Source organism: Bombus vancouverensis, chromosome 4, assembly GCF_051014615.1.
Source record: "Bombus vancouverensis nearcticus chromosome 4, iyBomVanc1_principal, whole genome shotgun sequence".
NCBI lineage: Eukaryota > Metazoa > Arthropoda > Insecta > Hymenoptera > Apidae > Bombus > Bombus vancouverensis.
This window is the reverse complement of record NC_134914.1, coordinates 13,278,453-13,298,471: the sequence shown is the minus strand read 5'-3', so window position 1 is coordinate 13,298,471 and position 20,019 is coordinate 13,278,453. Positions and strand designations below refer to the sequence as shown.

Genomic DNA, 20,019 nt, shown 5'->3' with positions numbered 1-20,019 from the left:
ATCTTTCAATTTCTTCATTTTTTAATATCGAGGGATAAGGCGGGGCAGCCAGCTACGCTCGTTAAAGCCCAGAACTGAAGACGACGCGTCGCGAGTTCGAATCCTCGGCATAAAGGACTTCAAAAAAGGGACGGAAAAACCAAAAATATCGAGGGATAAAAGAAAAAACGTCATTCAGATATTACACGGAACCTTTGTTAATAAAAAAGATTGTGGTAAAAAAATTTACACTATATTCACCTGTCTTATGTTGATTTCTATTCCAAATCAAAGAGACTAGACAAAAAGTAGCGTTACATTTTACATGAAAATTCGACTTAATCGTGGTTCTAAATGTTGTAAAAGGCGGTCGATTTAATCGGTTGATCGATGTGGTGGGTTCGTTGAACGACAGCTTCGGAAAGAGGATCACCGTTCTCGTTTGGTCTCGACACGGTTCTCGCGTATGAAGCTAAATGAAATCTTTAACGAAATTTGTCGTTGCGTTTAATTTAGAGGATTACTGAGACGACTGTCCTGGTTGGATTCGAAGACTGTGAATGTTCATGGGTATTTTGATGAAGATTTAACGCTGATGACGCCAGCAACGATTTTCAGAGAGCGTCGGTTAGCTCGAGGACTTTTAAGAAAGGAAAGTTGTCACAGCGAGAAGCTAACGCGACTTTGGTCCAATAATCGGCGTATTAATTGCCTTAATTGTTATTAATGAATTTTATGTAGAGGATGCGTGCAAAAATAACGAAAGCCAGTGTTACAAATTTGTACAAAAGATTTGAAAATTTATAATTTATAATTGAAGGACTAAGGATTTTGAAGGATTTCGAGGACTAAGATTTATCAATAAGACCGTTTATTAATTTCAATTGAGATATCATCGTACCGCACATCATACATACAACTTACGTCTAAGAGATACGCTAACTGAGCTAAATAGAACAGAACGTGGCTATTGTGAAAAAACTCCACCCGTGTGTTTGTTTGTTTGTGTGTGTGTGTTCACGTGTATACATATATAATACCTATATACAATAGATAATTTTGAGCGGGTGATAAAACAAACACAATATCCTGAGACGTTAACTCGTAAAAAAGAAAACTAGGGAGGGGCATTCCAACGTACAAATTTCCTCGAATCCCATTGAAACAAGCCAGAAAAAAAGATTCGAAGAAACTCGTCAATCTGATTTACCAAACGTAAAACATCCGACAACTCAAAGCTCGTCTTCCTCCCCTAAACGAAGAAACTGTCTCGCTAGATGCGAACAAGCTAGAGATTAAATATTGAAGATGTCGACTCGGATCGTGGCAAAAAGAAAACGCAGATTCAATTCAAACAGAGATTAACAATGCAGATATTACAATTAACGTTCGATAATTGATTTTCAAGGAAAAGAACGGGTCCTCCCTTTGCGTGGTAGCTGTTCGAGTCTCGACTACGGGCTAACTCTATGTCCACTAAGTTCAATAAATAGAAATAAATATCGTGATTGTCGTAGAGACCTGTCCAAACGGTACACAGTTCGTCCAGGCCCTGGAATCTCATTCAGTCTACATCTACTTTAAAGTGTATTATACTCTCGCCATTGTTTCGTGCACGGCCTCTTCTCACGCGTATTCCTCTCTGTCGCGAACTCCTTTTACGTAAATGAACTCTCAGGATCCGCCAGGAACGTTTCCACATCCCAGAGAACTCGGAGAGTTTTATCAATCGTTACGGATTATCGACCAATTAATAGCAACGCTGTCGGACACGTTGATCGACCAATAAATTAACACACTGTTCACTAGTTATTTTATGCAAACACTGATGCATACTGCTTGATATTTTATCCAAAGATGAACGCCTGTATCACCAGCCACAACGTCCGTGCGTGTAAACACGAGTTAACTAGTGACTGGTCAACAATGTATTAAAAACTGATCATTAATCGATCAATAAAACCTATGATTTCGTCAATTCAGATCGGATCTTACTTTCGTTATAATTTCGCTTCGACTAAGTCTCGGTTCTAAATGTTCCAATTTAAAATTGGTCGATCGATGAGGCGAGTTCGTCGAACGAGAGCTTCGAGAAGAGGATCACCATTCTGGTTTGGTCTCGACACGGTTCTCGCGTATAAAGCTACTCTTCCATCGGTGCGATTTAAACTTCGGCACGCGACACACCCGGCCAAGATACTCCAAAAGTTAATAGAAAATCTTTTAACGAAGGAATGATCATTTTAAACGGAATTCCTCGTTGAGTTTAATTTAGAGAAGTTAGGAATAACCGAGTGCGGTGTTAGTCGCGTCGCAGAGAGTCTAAATCGTACTTGAAGGAATCGAAAAGGGTTTTCATACGGCGTTGCAGTCCATGAACAGGGTTCTGCAATCTTCACCGGTGCGTCCGCGTCGACCTGCTTCGTACAGTGCTTCGAAACCTACTCCGCTCTGCCTTTGGAGCAGGTAACTTGTCGCGTACCTTGAAAATGTAAGAAATTTTATTTATTACTCGTTTATTATTGCAAGTATTACGTTGTTTGCCAGTGTCGGTCAATCACTGTTTTCTTTGTTAATGTTATGTAGATTCACAATCGAGGAGCTTTCTGGCAATCCAGTCTATAAGACAAAATGACGATTTAGGTAGATTGTGTCGAAGATACTTTTAATATTTTGTACACTCTCTAACTACTGTGATACCTGAGTTTTAATTGCTTTGTGTCAACTGTTAATTTGAAAATCTGAAACTTTTCAACTCTGGAAATCTAAGAATGTAAAAATATAGGGATTACAGGATTTAAAAGTTCGAAAACTTGGATTTCGAGAATTAGAAGACTCGTAAGTTTAGAAATTTGAGAATTTTAAACATCGGATATTTGAAAATGAAATGTGTCAGTGCGACGAATTGAAGAACTTTGTTCTTTTATACGTTTATAGAATAATTCAAATATTTAACTAGAAAAGCATTCATCGCCTATATATATACTTACTATATATATTCTTCCCAGAAATCTTCTCAATTGGAAGAACACTACAAGAAAAATAAAGGCACTTACGATCCAAGTTGACAGAAGATAGAAGACGTCCCCTGAGCATCTGCAACACACTCTGCACTGGCCTCGCAGAGGGCTCTTTCGGCGCAGCCTCGTTGACCTTCATCTTCCGCACGACCAACGTTATTAAATGACTTCACTGACCTCATGTAGCCCTAAAATAAAAATCGCGTTAATCTCAGAACGGATAAAAACAGAATAGGTTTATGCAAAAAATTATATTTTCAAGTACCTTGAGCATGGAAATGGAGGCGACTGCAGCTTCTGAAACCGTGTCTCGTCTTCCCATAGACCTAGCTGCCAGGGAACGATGAGAGAACGAGGTCTTCAACGCGTCCAGAAGATTGATCACTATGCTAATGAACTGTTTCGGAGAAATTGATCCATTAAATGCGTGTAAGAATTATAATACTAGGCGAAATCAACAGAGCAAAAGCATTATTCTACTCGTGGAAAGCGTACTTTTTATTTTATTTTAGCTTATCGACGCTTCGTCAATTCCTCTGTCATTGATCTTAATAAAATTTTTCACGAAAACTTCATTGTAAAATTTAGAAGTGATAAATAGACTGTGGATTTTTATGCATCTGTGGGGAATTCGAAGATACATAAAATACTTAAAACAGAATGCTGAACCCCCTGAGTATTGCAACACCAACAGCACCAGCGTATGTATACTTTGCTACTGCATCAAATTCGAAGATACAAGATGCAACTTAAAAATACCCAACGATATGCAATCGCTTCTAACCAATAGAAGAAGACAATGTGAAAAATGCCCTAAGTTTCCTAAAGGAGATAAATCTTTTGCACCGCCTATAGAAGTATATAAAACTGTACTAATTCGCTAGCTAATAACTAATTAATTATTTATTCATATTATGGAATGCATGTAATTGTGATTACTTGTTAATATCTTAGCAGGGTGTGTGACGAAGGACAAAAAATAAAACGCATATACGAAGATATATAAAATATCCAAAGTAGAATACTCTGCTTCTTTAGTTATTTAGAAAAATATGTATTTCGTATAAATATCCATAGTCTATATTCTAGTGTATCTTTTGACGAAACGTCAATTAGAAAAAGAGACAGAAGGAGTGAAATCATTCATGTACAATGTGTTCGATCAGGTACTAACCTCGGAAGCGTTTTTAGCCATGACAGCAACCTGATCGGGGTCTCTGCCCTGTCCTAGAAACGCGCCCAGCACCGCAGTCAAAATGCCCTAAACAACCGACACCAGCCATGTGCTCTAAGTTAACATTCTCTGATGATATATTTACAAAGGAGATCGAGTCTGTAACGTTGCCCCAAGCAACAGATTATATTCTATAATTTACACGAAATCACAGTAACGTACGATCTTCAATTACGAAACTATTCTATAATACATTACAATTTTAGAATTAAACAAATATTCCGTCGAACGGTAAGGAAGGAAGTTAGACAAAAGTTAAATCGAAAAGGTATTTTCTTTACCCATTGATAATACTAAAAGACATTATTTTAGGATTTTAGAATTCATAGAATATTTTAAAAAAGTATCGAACGAAAGAGGACGAAGTTGGATCGAAACCGGATCGAAAGGGAAATTAAGTCGTTTAGAAAACGTGAAGATCGTTAACGTGTCCAGGGTCCCCTTAATTGCAACAGCAGACAGTAGAGCTCGTTAAGGGAAGTAACAGCTCGTGTCGACAAACGACTCGTACGTCGTTGTGATTTCTCTTTTAAAAAGAATTGCGTACAAAAGTAAGAGGACGTAGAAGCGACGATATTATTTTACAATGCGTGCACGAACGACACGTTCCATCATAGATAGAAAAACAGCGATATCTTCTTCTCGAATTCTAAACGAATATTTCTTTAGGAGAAAGACGAACGTCTCTCCGTGTTCCGTTTCATGCTCAGCGATGTACAGTTTACAGCGTAGACGTGCTACTAATTCTAATTTAGGCCCGCCGTCCACGAAGTGTCGCTTCATAGAAACGTAAGCGTAATCTATTAGACATAACGATACGTCTCAGATGTCGAGTACTCTACTGAAAATGTTAAACACTTGTCGTCATGACAAGAACGCGCAGCAACGAAAACGGTTTGCCGATGTTCAGGCGCATGTTGCTTTACGACGACCGTACTGAAGCTCGGTCTGCACATCGAAAAAACATGTCATGATGCATCGACACTCAGCTTTCGCGAAATCTGCATCAGTTTTAACCTACGTTGAAACACATGTTTCAAAATATTCGATTATTTTCCAACTCCAGTATTGTCGTCATCAATCGGACTATCGCAGATCATAAATTGATCGATGTGTTGATTATAAAAAAATACAAAATTAAAGATTCTCCTCGAAAGGAAATTTATTTCCTACGAAATCGTATTCGGTATCCTAATTCCTGCATGAGATAATTTCGATACAAATCCGCCGATACAGATCTACGTACACTGTAACGTGTCTGATGAAAGCTGCTTACCGATGCATGGTAATATGTTTCGACGCGTAAAATTTCGTTTCACTGTTGGTATCAACGCGCTAATACGCGTCTATGAAGCGACGCTTCGTGGATAGCGGACCTTAGCTATTCAAATGTACAGCGTTACTGGAATCTAGACAAAATGCTACGAAAGGAGGGGTCGATCGAACGATTCCATGGTAAATACATCGAATCGTAGACAACATTCTACTAGAATTTGAAAAAAAATTCTACAAAACGTTCTATAAAACTATATGAGTGGCTATTACCATGGAATAATTCAGTTGAGCCTACAATGCGTTTGACCCAGATCGGTTCTCGCGGTACAGTCAGTTCAGCTTGTGCTTGCTTTCGTTACGCGACCCGAATCAAGATGAAAGTCTCGGAAACTCGCTGTTCCTGTTGCGCGAAACCGTTTCAAGTAACCCTCCGATTGCTTTCTAACTCTGTTTCTTAGTCGCGAACATGTCCAATATTAATTCCGATCAAGTATACAAAGTTTTCTAATAATCACGGTACAAAGGGAAATGATTCCGCGTGAAAAAGCAAGTCGAAGACATAGAGCAAACTTTGTTCGTACGTCGTTTTGCTTTCGAGAAAATCGAGTTTCAAAAGTCGTCAGCTATACCCGAACTTCGCTAATTGCGGACCGAACGATAGCGAATAATCAACAGGAAATTTATTCTACGCGCGAGAATTAGTCGAAAATATAGAATAAAATTTGGTTTTGAAGAAAAATAATTTTGGAAATTCGTCACACGCCTGTACGAGGCTAAATTCTTAACTAGAGATGATCAAGCTCTACTTCTGTGAAAACAGTTTAAACAATTAGTCTAACGAGGCTTTAAAACAATTAGTAGATTATTCCCCGACACCAAGCAAATTTTCAAATTGGATTTTCTCAAAAACAAAGCGCTGCCTGAAGAAATTATATTCTATATTTTCGACTTATTTTTTCACGTACGACCATCCCCCTGCCGATTAATAGAACGTGCCGTGACTAATAGAACACGCTGTATGTTATCATGAAACATATCGCAGCATGAACATACCTAAAAAATGATACGTTTGATTTTTAGGTAATGGATGGACTAAAGATTCTACGAAATTTGACGTGGAAGCGGAAATGACCGTAATCAAAGGGAAGAAATGTGTGATGTTGTTGCGAGAGTACCTGCATGGGGCTGCTCTGATTATCAACCTTGTCGATACCATCGACAGGTTGTTGAGGACCTCCTAGAAGAGCGGTGAGCACCCTGAGTCCTACTGACAGTAAATTTGCCCAAGGACTGGCTGGTGCTCCATCGTCGATCTCGTTTTTGCTTGGACCGGCTACACCGCCTGTTTGCCCTAAGAGCATCTGCATCAGCATGCTCAGCATGTTCGACCACGAAAACCCGGTACTGCTACCTTCCTGGTGGAACAAAACGGAGAAACGTTTAGTCTAAAATCGAGAAAATGGAAGTTCGAGACGAATCAATTTGCATGAGAGGAAATAAATATCAGGTTGTCCCAAAAGTTCCTTTCGTTTTACAAGGAAATAACAGATGCACAACATTCTTTATTTTATATTATTTCATTGAATTATGTGTTTTGTACTATTGCTACAAAATGGATCATACATTGACTTATGGCAAATTACATTGGATCATATTGAATTATGTATTTTCTTTTTTATTACTACAAAATGGATCATACATAATTCAATAAAATAATATAGAAAGGAAGAGAACGTTGTGAATCTATTACTTTCTTGTAAAGCGAAAAAAACTTTCATAGACAACCTAATACGACTATAAATGATGATGTTAATTATTATTATTGTATACTACATATGTATAATAATGGACAAAAGAAAATTTATAAAATAAGAGGTGTGAGAGTAAGCCAACGTAATTTTCTACCAAGAAAATTCTTATTTTTCTTCTTTTTTTAAATATATTCTGAAAAATATGAATCTGCATAAAAATTCGCAGACTAATAACATATGTATGTATACGCCGTGGGATAGAAGACTGTTAGCAATATGGTAAAAAATATTTTGTACTAAAGAGTTACTAAAATACATAATGTATCGATTTAAAAAAAAAATTAAAAAATGTTTCTAATAGTTTACTTGAATCTGATTGGTGCTGATGTCGTCCAGGTCATCGAGGGCGACCTTCTTCATGGCGTTTGGCTTCTCCGCGAATTTCCTCTCGTCCCTCACCTGCTGTTGGAACTGTTGCGGATATTGAGGATGCTGTGGCAGTGATGCTGCTTGTCCAAGAACAAGCGCCACCAAGCATAGCGACACGTACTGATTGTATTTCATTCTGAAAAGAAAATTCAACCTTCTCCATCATCGTCGATCAATACCAAAAGAGCGATCGATTCGATGATTAATTAGAAAAGAGAGTTCTTCGTCACAAGTAAATGTAGTAAGCCTGATGCAACACTCTCGCTCTCTCTCTCCCTCTCTCTCTCTCTCTCTAACATCGAATGACTCAAAAGAGAAAACACGGATGGAGGACCGAAGTTCAAGAAGAATTCAAACTCTTTATATGGAATCAGAAAAATGTCACAGCTTCCGTTCTTAACGCTGCTACGATCCTCGGATTTGTATGTTTCAATCTTGTCCTCACTGTTGCAAACGAAAAGATTTTTAGTATTTTAAGAGAATGTTTAACATAAGATAATATTTAAAATAAATAAAATATTGAAGTTGTACACACCAATAAGAGACTTTTGACGATGAGAGGAGGCAACAGCAGAGCTGAATTTATTTTTCTACCTCTTTTCCTTTAAACAATTATATGCTCTCTCAAGGAAGAGAGTCCTTAATTACGCGTAAATGTAACTGACGCCACGCTCTCTCCAGCATCGAATGACTCAAAAGAGAAAACAAGAACGTAGAACCGAATCAAGAGGAATTCGAATTCACTATATCGATTCACGCTCCAAATATGTCGCAGCTTCCGGTCTTCAATTTATTCATCTATCTGCTTTCCTTTGAATGATTGAACGAATACTATAATAACTACGAACTCTCTCAAAATTTCTACAATAAAACTTACAAACAGATGAAAATAATCTTCCACGTCGATTACTAAATCGCGAATGTTTATACAGATTCACGCTCTTATGAACACAATTACCAAAAATGAAATTTAAATAGAGATTTCTTTCATCTTTTACGTACTACGAAGAAATACAGTAGTTTGGATACTCTTTACATTTTTGTATCTAAATCTGGTGAATGAGAATTCAATATAAATGAAAGTAACCATACAAATTCATACCCTTGGAAACATGATTAAAGGGAATGAAATTTAAATAAAGATTTTGCCCATCTTCTAAATACTGCAACGAGTATCGTACTTTGGATACTCTTTACATTTTTGTATCTCAATCTGGTGAATGAGAATTCAATATAAATGAAAATAATCATACAAATTCATACCCTTAGAAACATGATTGAAGGGAATGAAATTTAAATAAAGATTTTGCCCATCTTCTAAATACTGCAACGAGTATCGTACTTTGGATACTCTTTGCATTTTTGTATCTCAATCTGGTGAATGAGGATTCAATATGAATGAAAATAATCATACAATCGCACTTTGGAAATTTTTTATATTCTTGCTCTTAAACTTCCCGTAAATGCAATTGCATTTTGCCAGTCTATCGATTACAAATATTCAACCAGAAGTACCTGGTAACCGGAGCGGGAAATAATTTTTCTTTTTTTTTTTTTTTTGATATACCATATAATGTAGAAAGACATAGTGGCCAGAGAAGATTCTACATATTCTTAATTAATACAAAAAGAGGATCGTAGGATGTACACGGTTCCGTGATCTCGATGGAAGGCTACGTTCATCTAGGTAGTCCGGTATCGATAACCTTGATCTTGAGCCTCGGAGCGTTGGTGAGGAAAAAGCGAAGCGATCGCGGGCACGCGAAACGAATAAAGCGGAATGGTACTGGCGTAAAGCGGAGGAACGACGCATCGAGCGACAGGAAAGTGTGTCAAAGCGGTTAAGGTCATCCTGGCAACACCAAGTAGCCCACTTCTCGATCGAAGCTACCGGTTTGTTGAACCCGGCAGGTACCGTTACCTGAAAACGCGGTCGCGACCTACTGACGTCTTCCTCGTCCTCGACTGTACCGGTTGGTTAGTCGAGGAAGAAAAATAAATAAATAAAAAAATGAAAGGAAGAACGTTGCCCAGCAAAAGGAAATCATAGAAATCCGATCTCCCTGGGTAATTAAAAAGGGAGTTGAACAAGTTTCTGATAAATGTTCGAGAAAATTAAAATGGAAGATTGAGTACGGTCGACATATAACAATATACGATACAAATAAAAGAAAGAATTAAGGAACACTTCTGTGTTTTGGCGATGATTATTCATAGATAAAGAAAGAATTTAAAAAAAAGTTCGTTCGTTTCTTGGATTCAATGATAGAACGTAAGTGAATAGAGGAATTCCAAGGAATGGTTTTCGAAAGCAAATAGAAAAGACGTAGCGTGAAGCCACGCCTCTCGAAAACGGTACCTGCCGCGGAGGAAAAATCGCGAACGATTTCTAACTGTTGCCGGCATCTGTAAAAGGCATTTGCTACCCGTTCCTAGCTCGTCGAATTCGTTCGCGTATCGTCGATTTCTAGCACGACAGAAAGAATCTTCCATATTCGATGCCCTTACATCGAACGTTGATACTCTCGACCATGGAACAAGTGTTATAAATCGAGCTTAAAATTATTTTCGTTGAAAGAGCGATCGAACCGAGCTTTTGAAATTATATTCCCAAGAGTCCAGACTATGTAAGTACGAATGCAAAATGATCTGTCAGAATTAGAACTGGAAAAAAATGGAAAAGTTCATTGAACGATCGTACGAGAGAATTTCGATAATTTGAACGTTAAATCGCAGTAATCGGAGGAAAGTAACGTGTGATACGCGAGTGTCGACGTATCTGGGCAAACTGTAAGGTACTTACTTCGTTACTTCCAGGTAGACTTCCTTGACACTGACTCTCAGTTCTGAAGATGAAATTCCACGCGAGGTGTTCTATATAGCTTGCGGATTCACGTGGGGGTAAGCCGCACGGCCAATGACCACACACCTTTGGCACTATTTTCAATGGAACGGACCAATCCTCTGCCGCTTCTGTTCGCTGTCGATCCCGAAGGTCTACTTTTCGAATACTTTTCGTCCAGATTTTACGGTTTCAACATTCCACCAGCCTTTTATCGCGATCGAATACTCTCGCACAAAACAATGTACGAACGAACGTTCGGTTACCGAGTTTTCCCTCCTTCCCTATGTTTTTGCTTCGTTGATTACTGAAATTATTTCTGACAAAGTTCAAAGGATGCATCTCGTAGTTTAATTATAATTCGCGTCTGTCCGGAACTGAGCTCGTGCTATATCATTCTCAAGCGTAGCTCTGCCATGGCTAGAACGTGGATACTTATGTATCTATGAGAAATTTCAAAGAGCAAAATTATAGCGCATAGATGTACACGATACTAGCTACTAATTAACCGTTAAGAGAAATAAAACAGAATAGCAACATTATGTAAGAATTAGGAATCCGATAGAAGAATCTGCTGTACTATAAGAAACTGGAAGTAAAAATCCAATCGATCTGCTTGTAAGGGGCTCTGAGCCTACAGTAAAAGAAACAAATAGAAACATATAAAATATGCAAAGTGTAGCATCATGACGTTCAATACGTGAAACAGATCTCCGGTCGCGTTACATTTCTCCAATAGCATTAATAGAAGTACAAATACAAAGTAGAGTGTTAGAGTGTCCAGTCACGACTGTTTACTCGAAAATGCAAATTCCACGAGACCGCAAAAATCTGTAATCATTGACGCTAGCGGTTTTTTCTTCCCAATGGAATAATTTTTCTACCTACTTACGGCATCATTCCGAGCTTTCTTGTTTTCCTCGATTCCGTCGAGTTTATCAAGACGGTTAACACAGGCCAGTTAGAATACAAACGTATCGTGAATGAGATAAACTTTTCAACCGTTCTCCGGCTGTATCGTGTCATTAGTTCTTTCCAATAAGAACCACACGAAGGATTTCTAAAACAAACGTATAAAAGATGTTGGAAACTTTATCGTTCAATTATCTAAAGAAGGTCGATGTAGTCGAAGGTGTCGGTGAATATTAGAATATCCTGTTCGCACCGGCATCAACCAAACGAATTGGACGCGAAATAAAACGACGATGCATCGATCGATCGTTGGATTGGCCCATTCACTCGTCCACAGCCGGAGGCTTTCCTTTTCTTCTTGAAGGCCCATTTCGCGTTGCGTGCACCCTAGACTAGGCGGTCGCGATTCATCATAACTGTTTCAGTAGCGGGATGCTGGAGTCGTGTCTTCTTATTAGGAGCATCTCGCTAATCACCGCGTATAAGAGCGACCTGCAATTCGCGAAAAAAATAAGTCGGACCTTCGGTGAACGTACTTGCGTACGTGTATTCGATTTTCTACGTTTCATCGTTCTTTGATACTTTTGATCAGTGGTCTATCGGTGTACAATTTTCGGACGCTCTATGAAAGAAATTCGATAGAAGAATTTCATTAGAACAATCGGGGACGGATTTACCTCGACACTAATGACGCTGTAAACCCCGGAAAGCTATGAGGACCGGGAGGTGGCTGTCGAAAAGCTTGATGAACGATCTTCGGAATTACATAAAATACGTTTGTTGGTAGGCGAAGACTGGGACAATGATTTTAGTTTGGCTGGTACGATATCTGTTGAATCAACACGTATAGAATGTTCGAGATGGCCATCGAGCGCTCCATGTTGTATTCTGAAGTGTTGTGGAGGATCCTTGCGTTTACTAGAATACGTGAAAAACAATTGAATCGAACGGGACTCGCTTACCATGACAGTTTTGAAGACGATTCTACACTGACCATCGTATCGTGCGTATCTTGTGACAGATTACCCGGAGGATAAAGATCATTTAGAAACTGAGATTAAAGAGATCGTTTGGAGACGTAAATATCAATTTCCTATTGGTTTAACAGGCATCCGTTTGATCAGGATAAGCTTCTTTTAAATTTGGTTTACCTCAGAGCCCCTAAAGGGTTAAATCCGCCACTGAGCACATATATATATAATATAAATCCTTGGGGTAAATAAGACGATCGATTCTGGAAAATCAAGTTTATTTTGGGAATAAATTAAATTATATACAATAACAGTTAATAATAAATCTACTATAGATTTTACCTGTCGTACAAATGTTACCAATCGAGAATCGATTTTCTAAGCCCTAACTTACCGTTCTTCTCTCGTGATCTAATCTATTCAGTAAGATGGCTGCCGGTAAAACAAAGCAAAAGTAAAAATGTCGGTTGGCGGGTAGTTTGAATTCTATAGAATTTACATATATATATATATATTATAAAAATTAGTATACAGCTTGGATAGATATCTCGAGCATGGATGATTAAACTACTTTTACGGGCTCTACGAAGTACACATTTGTATTAAATATCTTGTAGCTGCTAAATATTTTTAGATTCGTTCCAAACTTTATCGATACAATGACGATGATCGTGTCTCATGTAGTTATATAATATGTCTCATAAAGTAGGAATTGTTAATCAATTTCAAGATTGAAGTATTATTAGATACTTAAAACGTTGTTCGTTGAACACGGTGTACATTATATGTATATACGTCATAGATGGATAGTAACGTAACGGGACTAACAAACGACCTTCAACAAGGTGAACTAATTCTTCCGTAGAAGTAAAAGGTCCATCGGAAGTACTAATTCCTTCTTTCCTTTCTTCCTACTTCTTGTGTCAATTGGAGCGAATAAAAAGAACGTCTTCAGTTTAATATTTTGACAAAGGGAAATGTTTACCATGAATTTTGTATAAAAAAAAGAAAAATAAAACACATAGGAAGATATAGAATCAAAGAAAGATATTAAATACGAAGATTATCTACAGAAAAGCACAATACGCAAATTCTAATTCGTTCAATAATCCACATAGGTTTAGTGCCATGCAAGAATCCGTTGCAACTTCTACGATCCCAATTTTTCTCATAAGTCCATGTCATTAGAAATGATACATTGCCTGTATGTATGTAACGTTTTCTACTAGAATTTTTTTACTTTCTAAACATTTGTTCACTTTCTGAATAACTTAAAAACACTATATTCTTTATCTGTTCAATATTAGTATCAGTACCATCGGTAAGGTAGATTCCGCTGAAAAGTAGAAAGCCTGTATACCTGAAGGCGCACTTTTTCGATAAATTGGAATCTCAGGAAAAAATTCGATGTTTCTAGTAACGGGAACTGTTTGAACGTTCGTTAGCGTGTTTTAGATACAAAGAAACGGTAATTCATATGTGCACGCTTCGCTTCGATATAGCTTTTCAAATTTTTGTAGGCTAAGCTCCGCTTCTGTCTGAAATGCGGTGTCCCGTGCATGAATGGCATCACGCTCGTTCCTCCCGAACGAACCTGGGAAAATTATCGGTGTTCCGGCATCTATAATAAAGCTGAAAAGAATAAAAGATCCAGTCCGCTATTAGACCTTTACCACTGACACAGAAATGCAATGGTACATTAACGAGCGTGAACCAGTCATTTCTGTTTGCCTCTCTGTCAGTTTCCTTCGTGACCGTTTGCCTCGTCAAGATTATAATTATCCTTTAATAAATTCAATCCTACTACATCGAGAATTCAATATACCTTTTACTTACGTATAATATTTATTTATAGTGCATGTACTATCTTTATATTTTATTTCGAAATAAACTTTCGCTGCAAACAATCTTCACGGTATGAATGAAACTTTTGGATGACGGTCTGGCTCTCATTTTAATAAAATAACTTTAAATTTTTTCAGAAAAATGTTAGTATAAGTTTGAAATAAAAAGATATACATAATTAATATCACTAACGATTCATTCATAACTTTCTGAGATTTGAAAAAATTTTAACAACAAAAAAGGTACAGTTAGGTGAAAGACAACTTAAAAAACATAATTAGAGGAAAAAGAAATAATGTACGGGGTGAAAAGTAAAACAGGTAAGGTAAGCGGAAAATATAGATTGGATAATATAATTTCAGAAACCTAACTCAGAAATTCATTTTTATGGGTACTTAGTGGCAAACGAATTTCATTTTGTATTACATACTGGTAGAATATCTATTACAGCTACTTGACATACAAAGTGTCAGGATAGCGGGAATCGTTGAATGTATTCTATCATTTGTATTCTGCCTCCCTTTTCTTGCACGGTGCATAATAATTGTTACTTTGCAATTCATTCTAATGAAAAATGATCTATGAATTTCATATTAGAAATAATGGGGTATTGTTTTATTGCATGTTTAAAGATATCCTTCTCATTAAAAAAATATAATAATTAGAGTGATATTTCAACATATACATGTAGCTACTTTTATAGAAATACTTTTGTAATATTATATTCCCTTGCTAATATACTATATATATGTAGAGCTTTTATTCAAGTTCGCGAGATTATATTTATTAAAATTCATATCCTTAACCTTTAACAGATGCCTAATATCTTTAACAATGAATGAGGATTCAAATAATGATAATGGCAATCTACTTCCGCTATTAATAAGAAAGCTTTTGATAAATGTGAAGATTTTAAATAATTAAACGCTTCGTTCATTTGCAAAATAAGATTGTTTTATTCAATTCAATTTGCAATTTTACAATAAATTTTGTAAATAAATTTTGTAATGAATTCATAATTTTCCGTTTAATAATTTGTGTAATTGTGTAATTTTATAATAACTTGATTCCGTTGTACGACCGATGAAGCTAAAACAACTCTTCTCATACGAAAATGAACCAAAAACTTATAAGTTCCCGTCACGCGATGATAATGAAATCAATATTGGATTACTTATAAAGTGTAAATTGAATTACAGATTTTGATCTAGCTCTGCCTTTAGTTCTAAACTGTAGACTAAGTTACTCTTTTAAAGAGTTCTATAAAAAAGGAAATAAATTAACTTCATTAAAATAAATGCATGCTTTATATAGAAAACGAAAGTTTTAAAGAAGAAAGGATTGTACATATTATATATATATATAAGATCATAAATATTTTAAGAAGTTTGAAGTCATGAAGTAGAAATAGGTGAAAATAAAAATAAAATGTGAAACCAGGTAAAATCTAGTAAATCTAGATAACCATTAAGGATGACAGAATTCTTCTCAGCTAGCAGAAAAGAACCTGCTTGCGGTTACCAACTTATTTGTCATTGAACATATAAGACATTGATGACCGCCGCGTTACTTTACTTTAACAGTTGCGATCCTAACCTCATAGTTCGTGACAGGCAGATTTTGGTATTGTTTAGTCGTGTTGCAATTGCGCTCAAGACAGTGGAAAGAATTATTCCTAAAAATGGAATGTTTAATCGGAATACAATTTAAAGATTTTGTTTTAGTTGCGGCTGATATGACTACAGCTCAATCTATTATGGTTATGAAAAACGGTAAGAAATTAAACGGTTGATTACAACCTAAAAAATACTTCCAGATAAATTATTTGTTTTATTATCAATTTTCTGTTACAAGTATTATTGAAGTATCAAATTTATCTGTATTTGTAATTTGAAGTATTGATACATATCTATTTATAATTATAAGATATTTACGTAGTAAATGCAAGTCACTTTATATATTTCGTTGATTCTGTTACTTCAGATGAAGAAAAAATTCACAAAATGTCTGATAAGCTTATTATGGCAGTATCTGGAGAATCTGGGGATACTACACAATTTTCAGAATATATAGGAAAAAATATACAGCTTTACAAAATGAGAAATGGCTATGAATTATCTCCAAAAGCAGCTGCCTCTTTCACCAGAAGAAACTTAGCAGATTATCTTAGAAGTAGAACACCATATTTTGTCAATTTATTAATGGCTGGCTATGATGTAAATAGTGGACCAGAATTGTACTTCATTGATTATCTAGCATCATGTGTTAAAGTGCCCTATGCAGCGCATGGCTATGGAGGCTTTTTCTCCCTTTCCATTTTAGATAGATATCACAAATATGGTAAGAAAGACTATTAAGATCAGATTTACATTAATGTTTATTTTGTATATGGTATTATTAATACAAATTTTTTATCAAAATATGCTGCATACACTATTCTATATTACAGATTCAACGGAAGAAGAAGCATACATACTATTGAAAAAATGTGTCAGGGAAATACACAAGCGATTAATAGTTAATCTTCCAAATTTTAAGGTACAAAAGGTATCTAAGGAAGGTATAAAAGAATTGGAACCTATCACAGCAAAGAACTTGGCTATTGAAGATGCTGATAAGGCATAAAGTATCTATTTTTATTCATACTATTTGTAATATTATTCGCAATTCAAAGAATAAATGTTTTAAAATGAGGTAATATCGCTAATCACTACTTTTTGAATAGAAAACCTATAGGCAATCACATAAAAAAGATAGAATGAATAAATGAAAAAAAATGTAGTTTTATTATGTTTTCGATGTTTACACATTTTTTTAACTAAACACGCTTTATAAAATCCATTTTTTAAGTAAGTTTTATCAATTAAAATATTGTTATATTATAGAAAAATTGTATATATTTAACAAAATTAGAAATGGAAAAAGAAGTTACTAACAACAAATCAAAAAATTATTTCAATTTTTGTAATCATTTTTTCGAATTGTGCATGTGAAAAATTGTATTATAATTTATAATTCATTTAAGTAATCCACACCTCTAATAAAATACAACATATGTTGTAGACTATAGATCTATTGGAATAGGAATTCAATCTAGTTATTCATAATAGGGTAAAAGTTGTATTTTATACAGAAATAGAAAATTCCAACCTAATTCTCTATTCTAATTATTTCCTTCTTTCAGGTCCTCTGATCCAATAAAAACTAATTCACACTTGTAATATGCATATTAATATAAATTCTTATTTAAAATTTTGCTTACAAAGGAACAATTTATCTAAAAAAAATACTACTTTTTCTTTTTGCTTTCACTCTTGAATGATTTATCTATAAATTATTGATATTAATCTTTCTATATATGTATATTGGCATTTATGAAAAAGGATATACATACAAAATGAGTTACGAATCATCAATTCAGTCGAATTTGAATGTATGAATGTCAACTAAATTTGAACCAAGCATAAAATTATATCTCACAATGTTTATGTAAGATATAATTACATATGTTGTTGATACTTTTAAATTTCATGATTGTACAGCTTGAGCATAAGAGAAACTATCATTTCTTTCCCTATAAACGATAAATTTGAAACGATAACAGCATAATGATAATGCTGACAGTTTTATTACATTGATCACCTTAAATACGAATATTATGTGTCCTTCTTCGTTTCTACTTGCGTTTGTGCAGTTTCTTCTGTTTGTTTTGGAATAACTGGATGATCTTCGTAACTGAAAAAGATTAGTAAATCATAATCTATTGTTTAAAACAATTTCAAGTAGAAGCACATAAGTGAAACACTTATAGATACATACGAAAATAATGCTTTTAAGTCTCCCTTAGCCAATGCCAAAAGTACGGGAGTACCCAAACAAGCAGGTACTAGATATAGCAGAGCCGGTTGTGCGTGATTAAATAAATGCATAATCAGCATCGTCGCTAGTAATCCCATGAAATATGCGAAGAATGTTGAGTAGAAATACACATTTGTCTTTCTGCTTAAACTATTGTCGAACCGCAATAGAAGGGCAATGAAAATCCCTGGTAAAACAATGTCACCTAAACCCAGCATAGCAAAATTGCTGGCTGTAAGTCCTTTCTCTAATATATCTTGAGGGAACACTAATTTAATTGGTACTTCGAATGATCTCGCGACTGTTACCATTACATCTGTACCAAACACCCAAAATGCATCATAAAACAAGAGTCCGCAAAGCAAAATACATCCTGTTGGAACATTGTTCACATGTAGTAATTCAACTCCATTAATCGCAAACGCGATTCCAAATAAATTATTGGCAATCCAATGCTGTAAAATTTAAAAAAATTATTTTGACTTGAGGTACACTTGTACCAAAGAAAATTTTGTTTAATGTCTATTACCTTTTTTAAAAGATACCAAGTTCCAACAAGTGAACAGCATATTAGACAAACAATATCATGAAGATTAAATTTGTAATTAATAATATGTTCTGACTTATCACCTTCTCCTTTAGTGAATGATATATGATACTGAGTTTTTGGTATTGCAGCAGGTACCAATGATGAAATTAATGGACTGTAATCAAAATCATAATATGTAATTTCAAGAACGCTAACTACATATATTCCAATAAATCAGAAACTATGTATACCTCGTAAGGTGACACAAGGCTAAGATACCTAAGAAAAAAAAATAGGCAGCCAAAATTTGATTAACAAACTCCTTGGCAAATATCTGAAAAACATTGACATAACTCTAATGTGGAATAAATAAAATTCTTATACAAGGATCATTCATTTAACACTTGTTACCTTATATAATACATATAGTCCAACTAATGTAATACTAGAAATGAAAGGAAATATTGCTGCTTCCTTGCGTGACATTGTGTCTGGTTGTTCTCCACTTTTTTTACATTGTTGCTATAAAAAATATAAAAGCACTACATGCTACAGAACATTAATAACAATTATAAAATGCTACATCTTAATGCTAATTAATTTAAAAATTACAGTGGTATATGTCAACATTTTGAAAATTTGAATTTAGTCATATATTTCAACTTTTAAACAGTATAGGCCCTCTAGTTTCATAATTAATTAAGCTATAAATTACAGTAGTAAAGTTATAATTAGGTTATAAGCACAACTTTATTCTGTGTTACGATTCTTCATGACTTGAGAAAGTATAATGAATTTTTTATAACAATAATTGAAGACTATTTTACAAAAAATAGCAGCAGTGAACTGATTTACATTACTATGATTTTCTGGTCTCCAATTAAATACTTTACAGTTATCAACCTGTAAACGCATTAAATATCATCCAATGATAATAAAAAAGATATTCTATGCAATATAAAATTATCATTTGAATATTATGAATTAATGAAAATTAAACAGTTAATTATTAGAAAGTTCGAAGAATTTGTCCGACATACGCGTATAAAACATATGTCAAACGCGTGGCTAACCTGCTGCTCCTTATGGTGTCTAACAGCTCGGTAACTACCAAAGAAGATAGGTAATATGGCCATAATTATCAAGCTTCCATAAGCAAGAACCATTCCCTCAGATGTCGATGATATTCTTCCAGTAATCGCCTCATTATTCTCTGTTATATTTTCACTCGCTTGAACAGCAATTTCGTTTACCTCGCTTGCCATCTTGGACTTATTAATTCGACTGTATGTGTAATGTGTAGTTGCAATTTGTGACACGACTTCAAAAAAAATCTTCGAAAAAATAATTCAAAGATGGATAATCTTCATATCA

General features: G+C 35.2%; 3 protein-coding genes and 1 long non-coding RNA gene across 9 annotated transcripts; 2 read left to right on the top strand and 2 right to left on the bottom strand.

Moving 5' to 3' along the window:
* Window positions 1–849: 849 nt before the first annotated feature.
* Window positions 850–12,838, bottom strand: LOC117156552 (uncharacterized). Of its 5 annotated transcripts, none has more exons than XM_033333673.2 (12): window positions 12,756–12,838; window positions 12,437–12,676; window positions 12,120–12,360; window positions 11,696–11,934; window positions 11,419–11,590; window positions 10,492–10,950; window positions 7,626–7,824; window positions 6,684–6,923; window positions 4,174–4,260; window positions 3,265–3,396; window positions 3,036–3,187; window positions 850–2,461 (listed from the first exon to the last, which is right to left on the bottom strand). In XM_033333673.2, exons 7-12 carry the CDS (start codon window positions 7,821–7,823, stop codon window positions 2,335–2,337), a joined length of 936 nt encoding a protein of 311 aa, XP_033189564.1. In that variant the 5' UTR covers window position 7,824; window positions 10,492–10,950; window positions 11,419–11,590; window positions 11,696–11,934; window positions 12,120–12,360; window positions 12,437–12,676; window positions 12,756–12,838; the 3' UTR covers window positions 850–2,334. The 5 variants fall into 5 exon arrangements, with proteins under 5 accessions (XP_033189564.1, XP_076474020.1, XP_076474018.1 ...); XM_076617905.1 differs by having other exon boundaries at window positions 10,492–11,361; window positions 11,423–11,590; XM_076617903.1 differs by having other exon boundaries at window positions 10,492–11,590.
* LOC143302586 (uncharacterized) lies at window positions 5,863–8,160 on the top strand. Its single transcript, XR_013058201.1, has 3 exons — window positions 5,863–5,930; window positions 6,589–6,909; window positions 7,656–8,160. It is a non-coding gene; the product is annotated as an uncharacterized LOC143302586 (long non-coding RNA).
* A 2,955-nt stretch (window positions 12,839–15,793) lies between the features above and the next one.
* Window positions 15,794–16,956, top strand: LOC117156652 (proteasome subunit beta type-2). The gene is made up of 3 exons (XM_033333886.2): window positions 15,794–16,030; window positions 16,242–16,598; window positions 16,708–16,956. Exons 1-3 carry the CDS (start codon window positions 15,940–15,942, stop codon window positions 16,881–16,883), a joined length of 624 nt encoding a protein of 207 aa, XP_033189777.1. The 5' UTR covers window positions 15,794–15,939; the 3' UTR covers window positions 16,884–16,956.
* Window positions 16,957–17,021: 65 nt separating this feature from the next.
* Window positions 17,022–20,017, bottom strand: LOC117156651 (signal peptide peptidase). 2 transcript variants are annotated; one of them, XM_033333883.2, is made up of 6 exons: window positions 19,719–20,017; window positions 19,057–19,167; window positions 18,897–19,000; window positions 18,646–18,820; window positions 18,078–18,571; window positions 17,022–17,993 (listed from the first exon to the last, which is right to left on the bottom strand). In XM_033333883.2, the coding sequence occupies exons 1-6, from the start codon at window positions 19,908–19,910 to the stop codon at window positions 17,915–17,917; spliced, it is 1,155 nt and encodes a 384-aa protein (XP_033189774.1). In that variant the 5' UTR covers window positions 19,911–20,017; the 3' UTR covers window positions 17,022–17,914. The 2 variants fall into 2 exon arrangements, with proteins under 2 accessions (XP_033189774.1, XP_033189775.1); XM_033333884.2 differs by having other exon boundaries at window positions 18,897–18,979; window positions 19,719–20,013.
* Window positions 20,018–20,019: the final 2 nt, after the last annotated feature.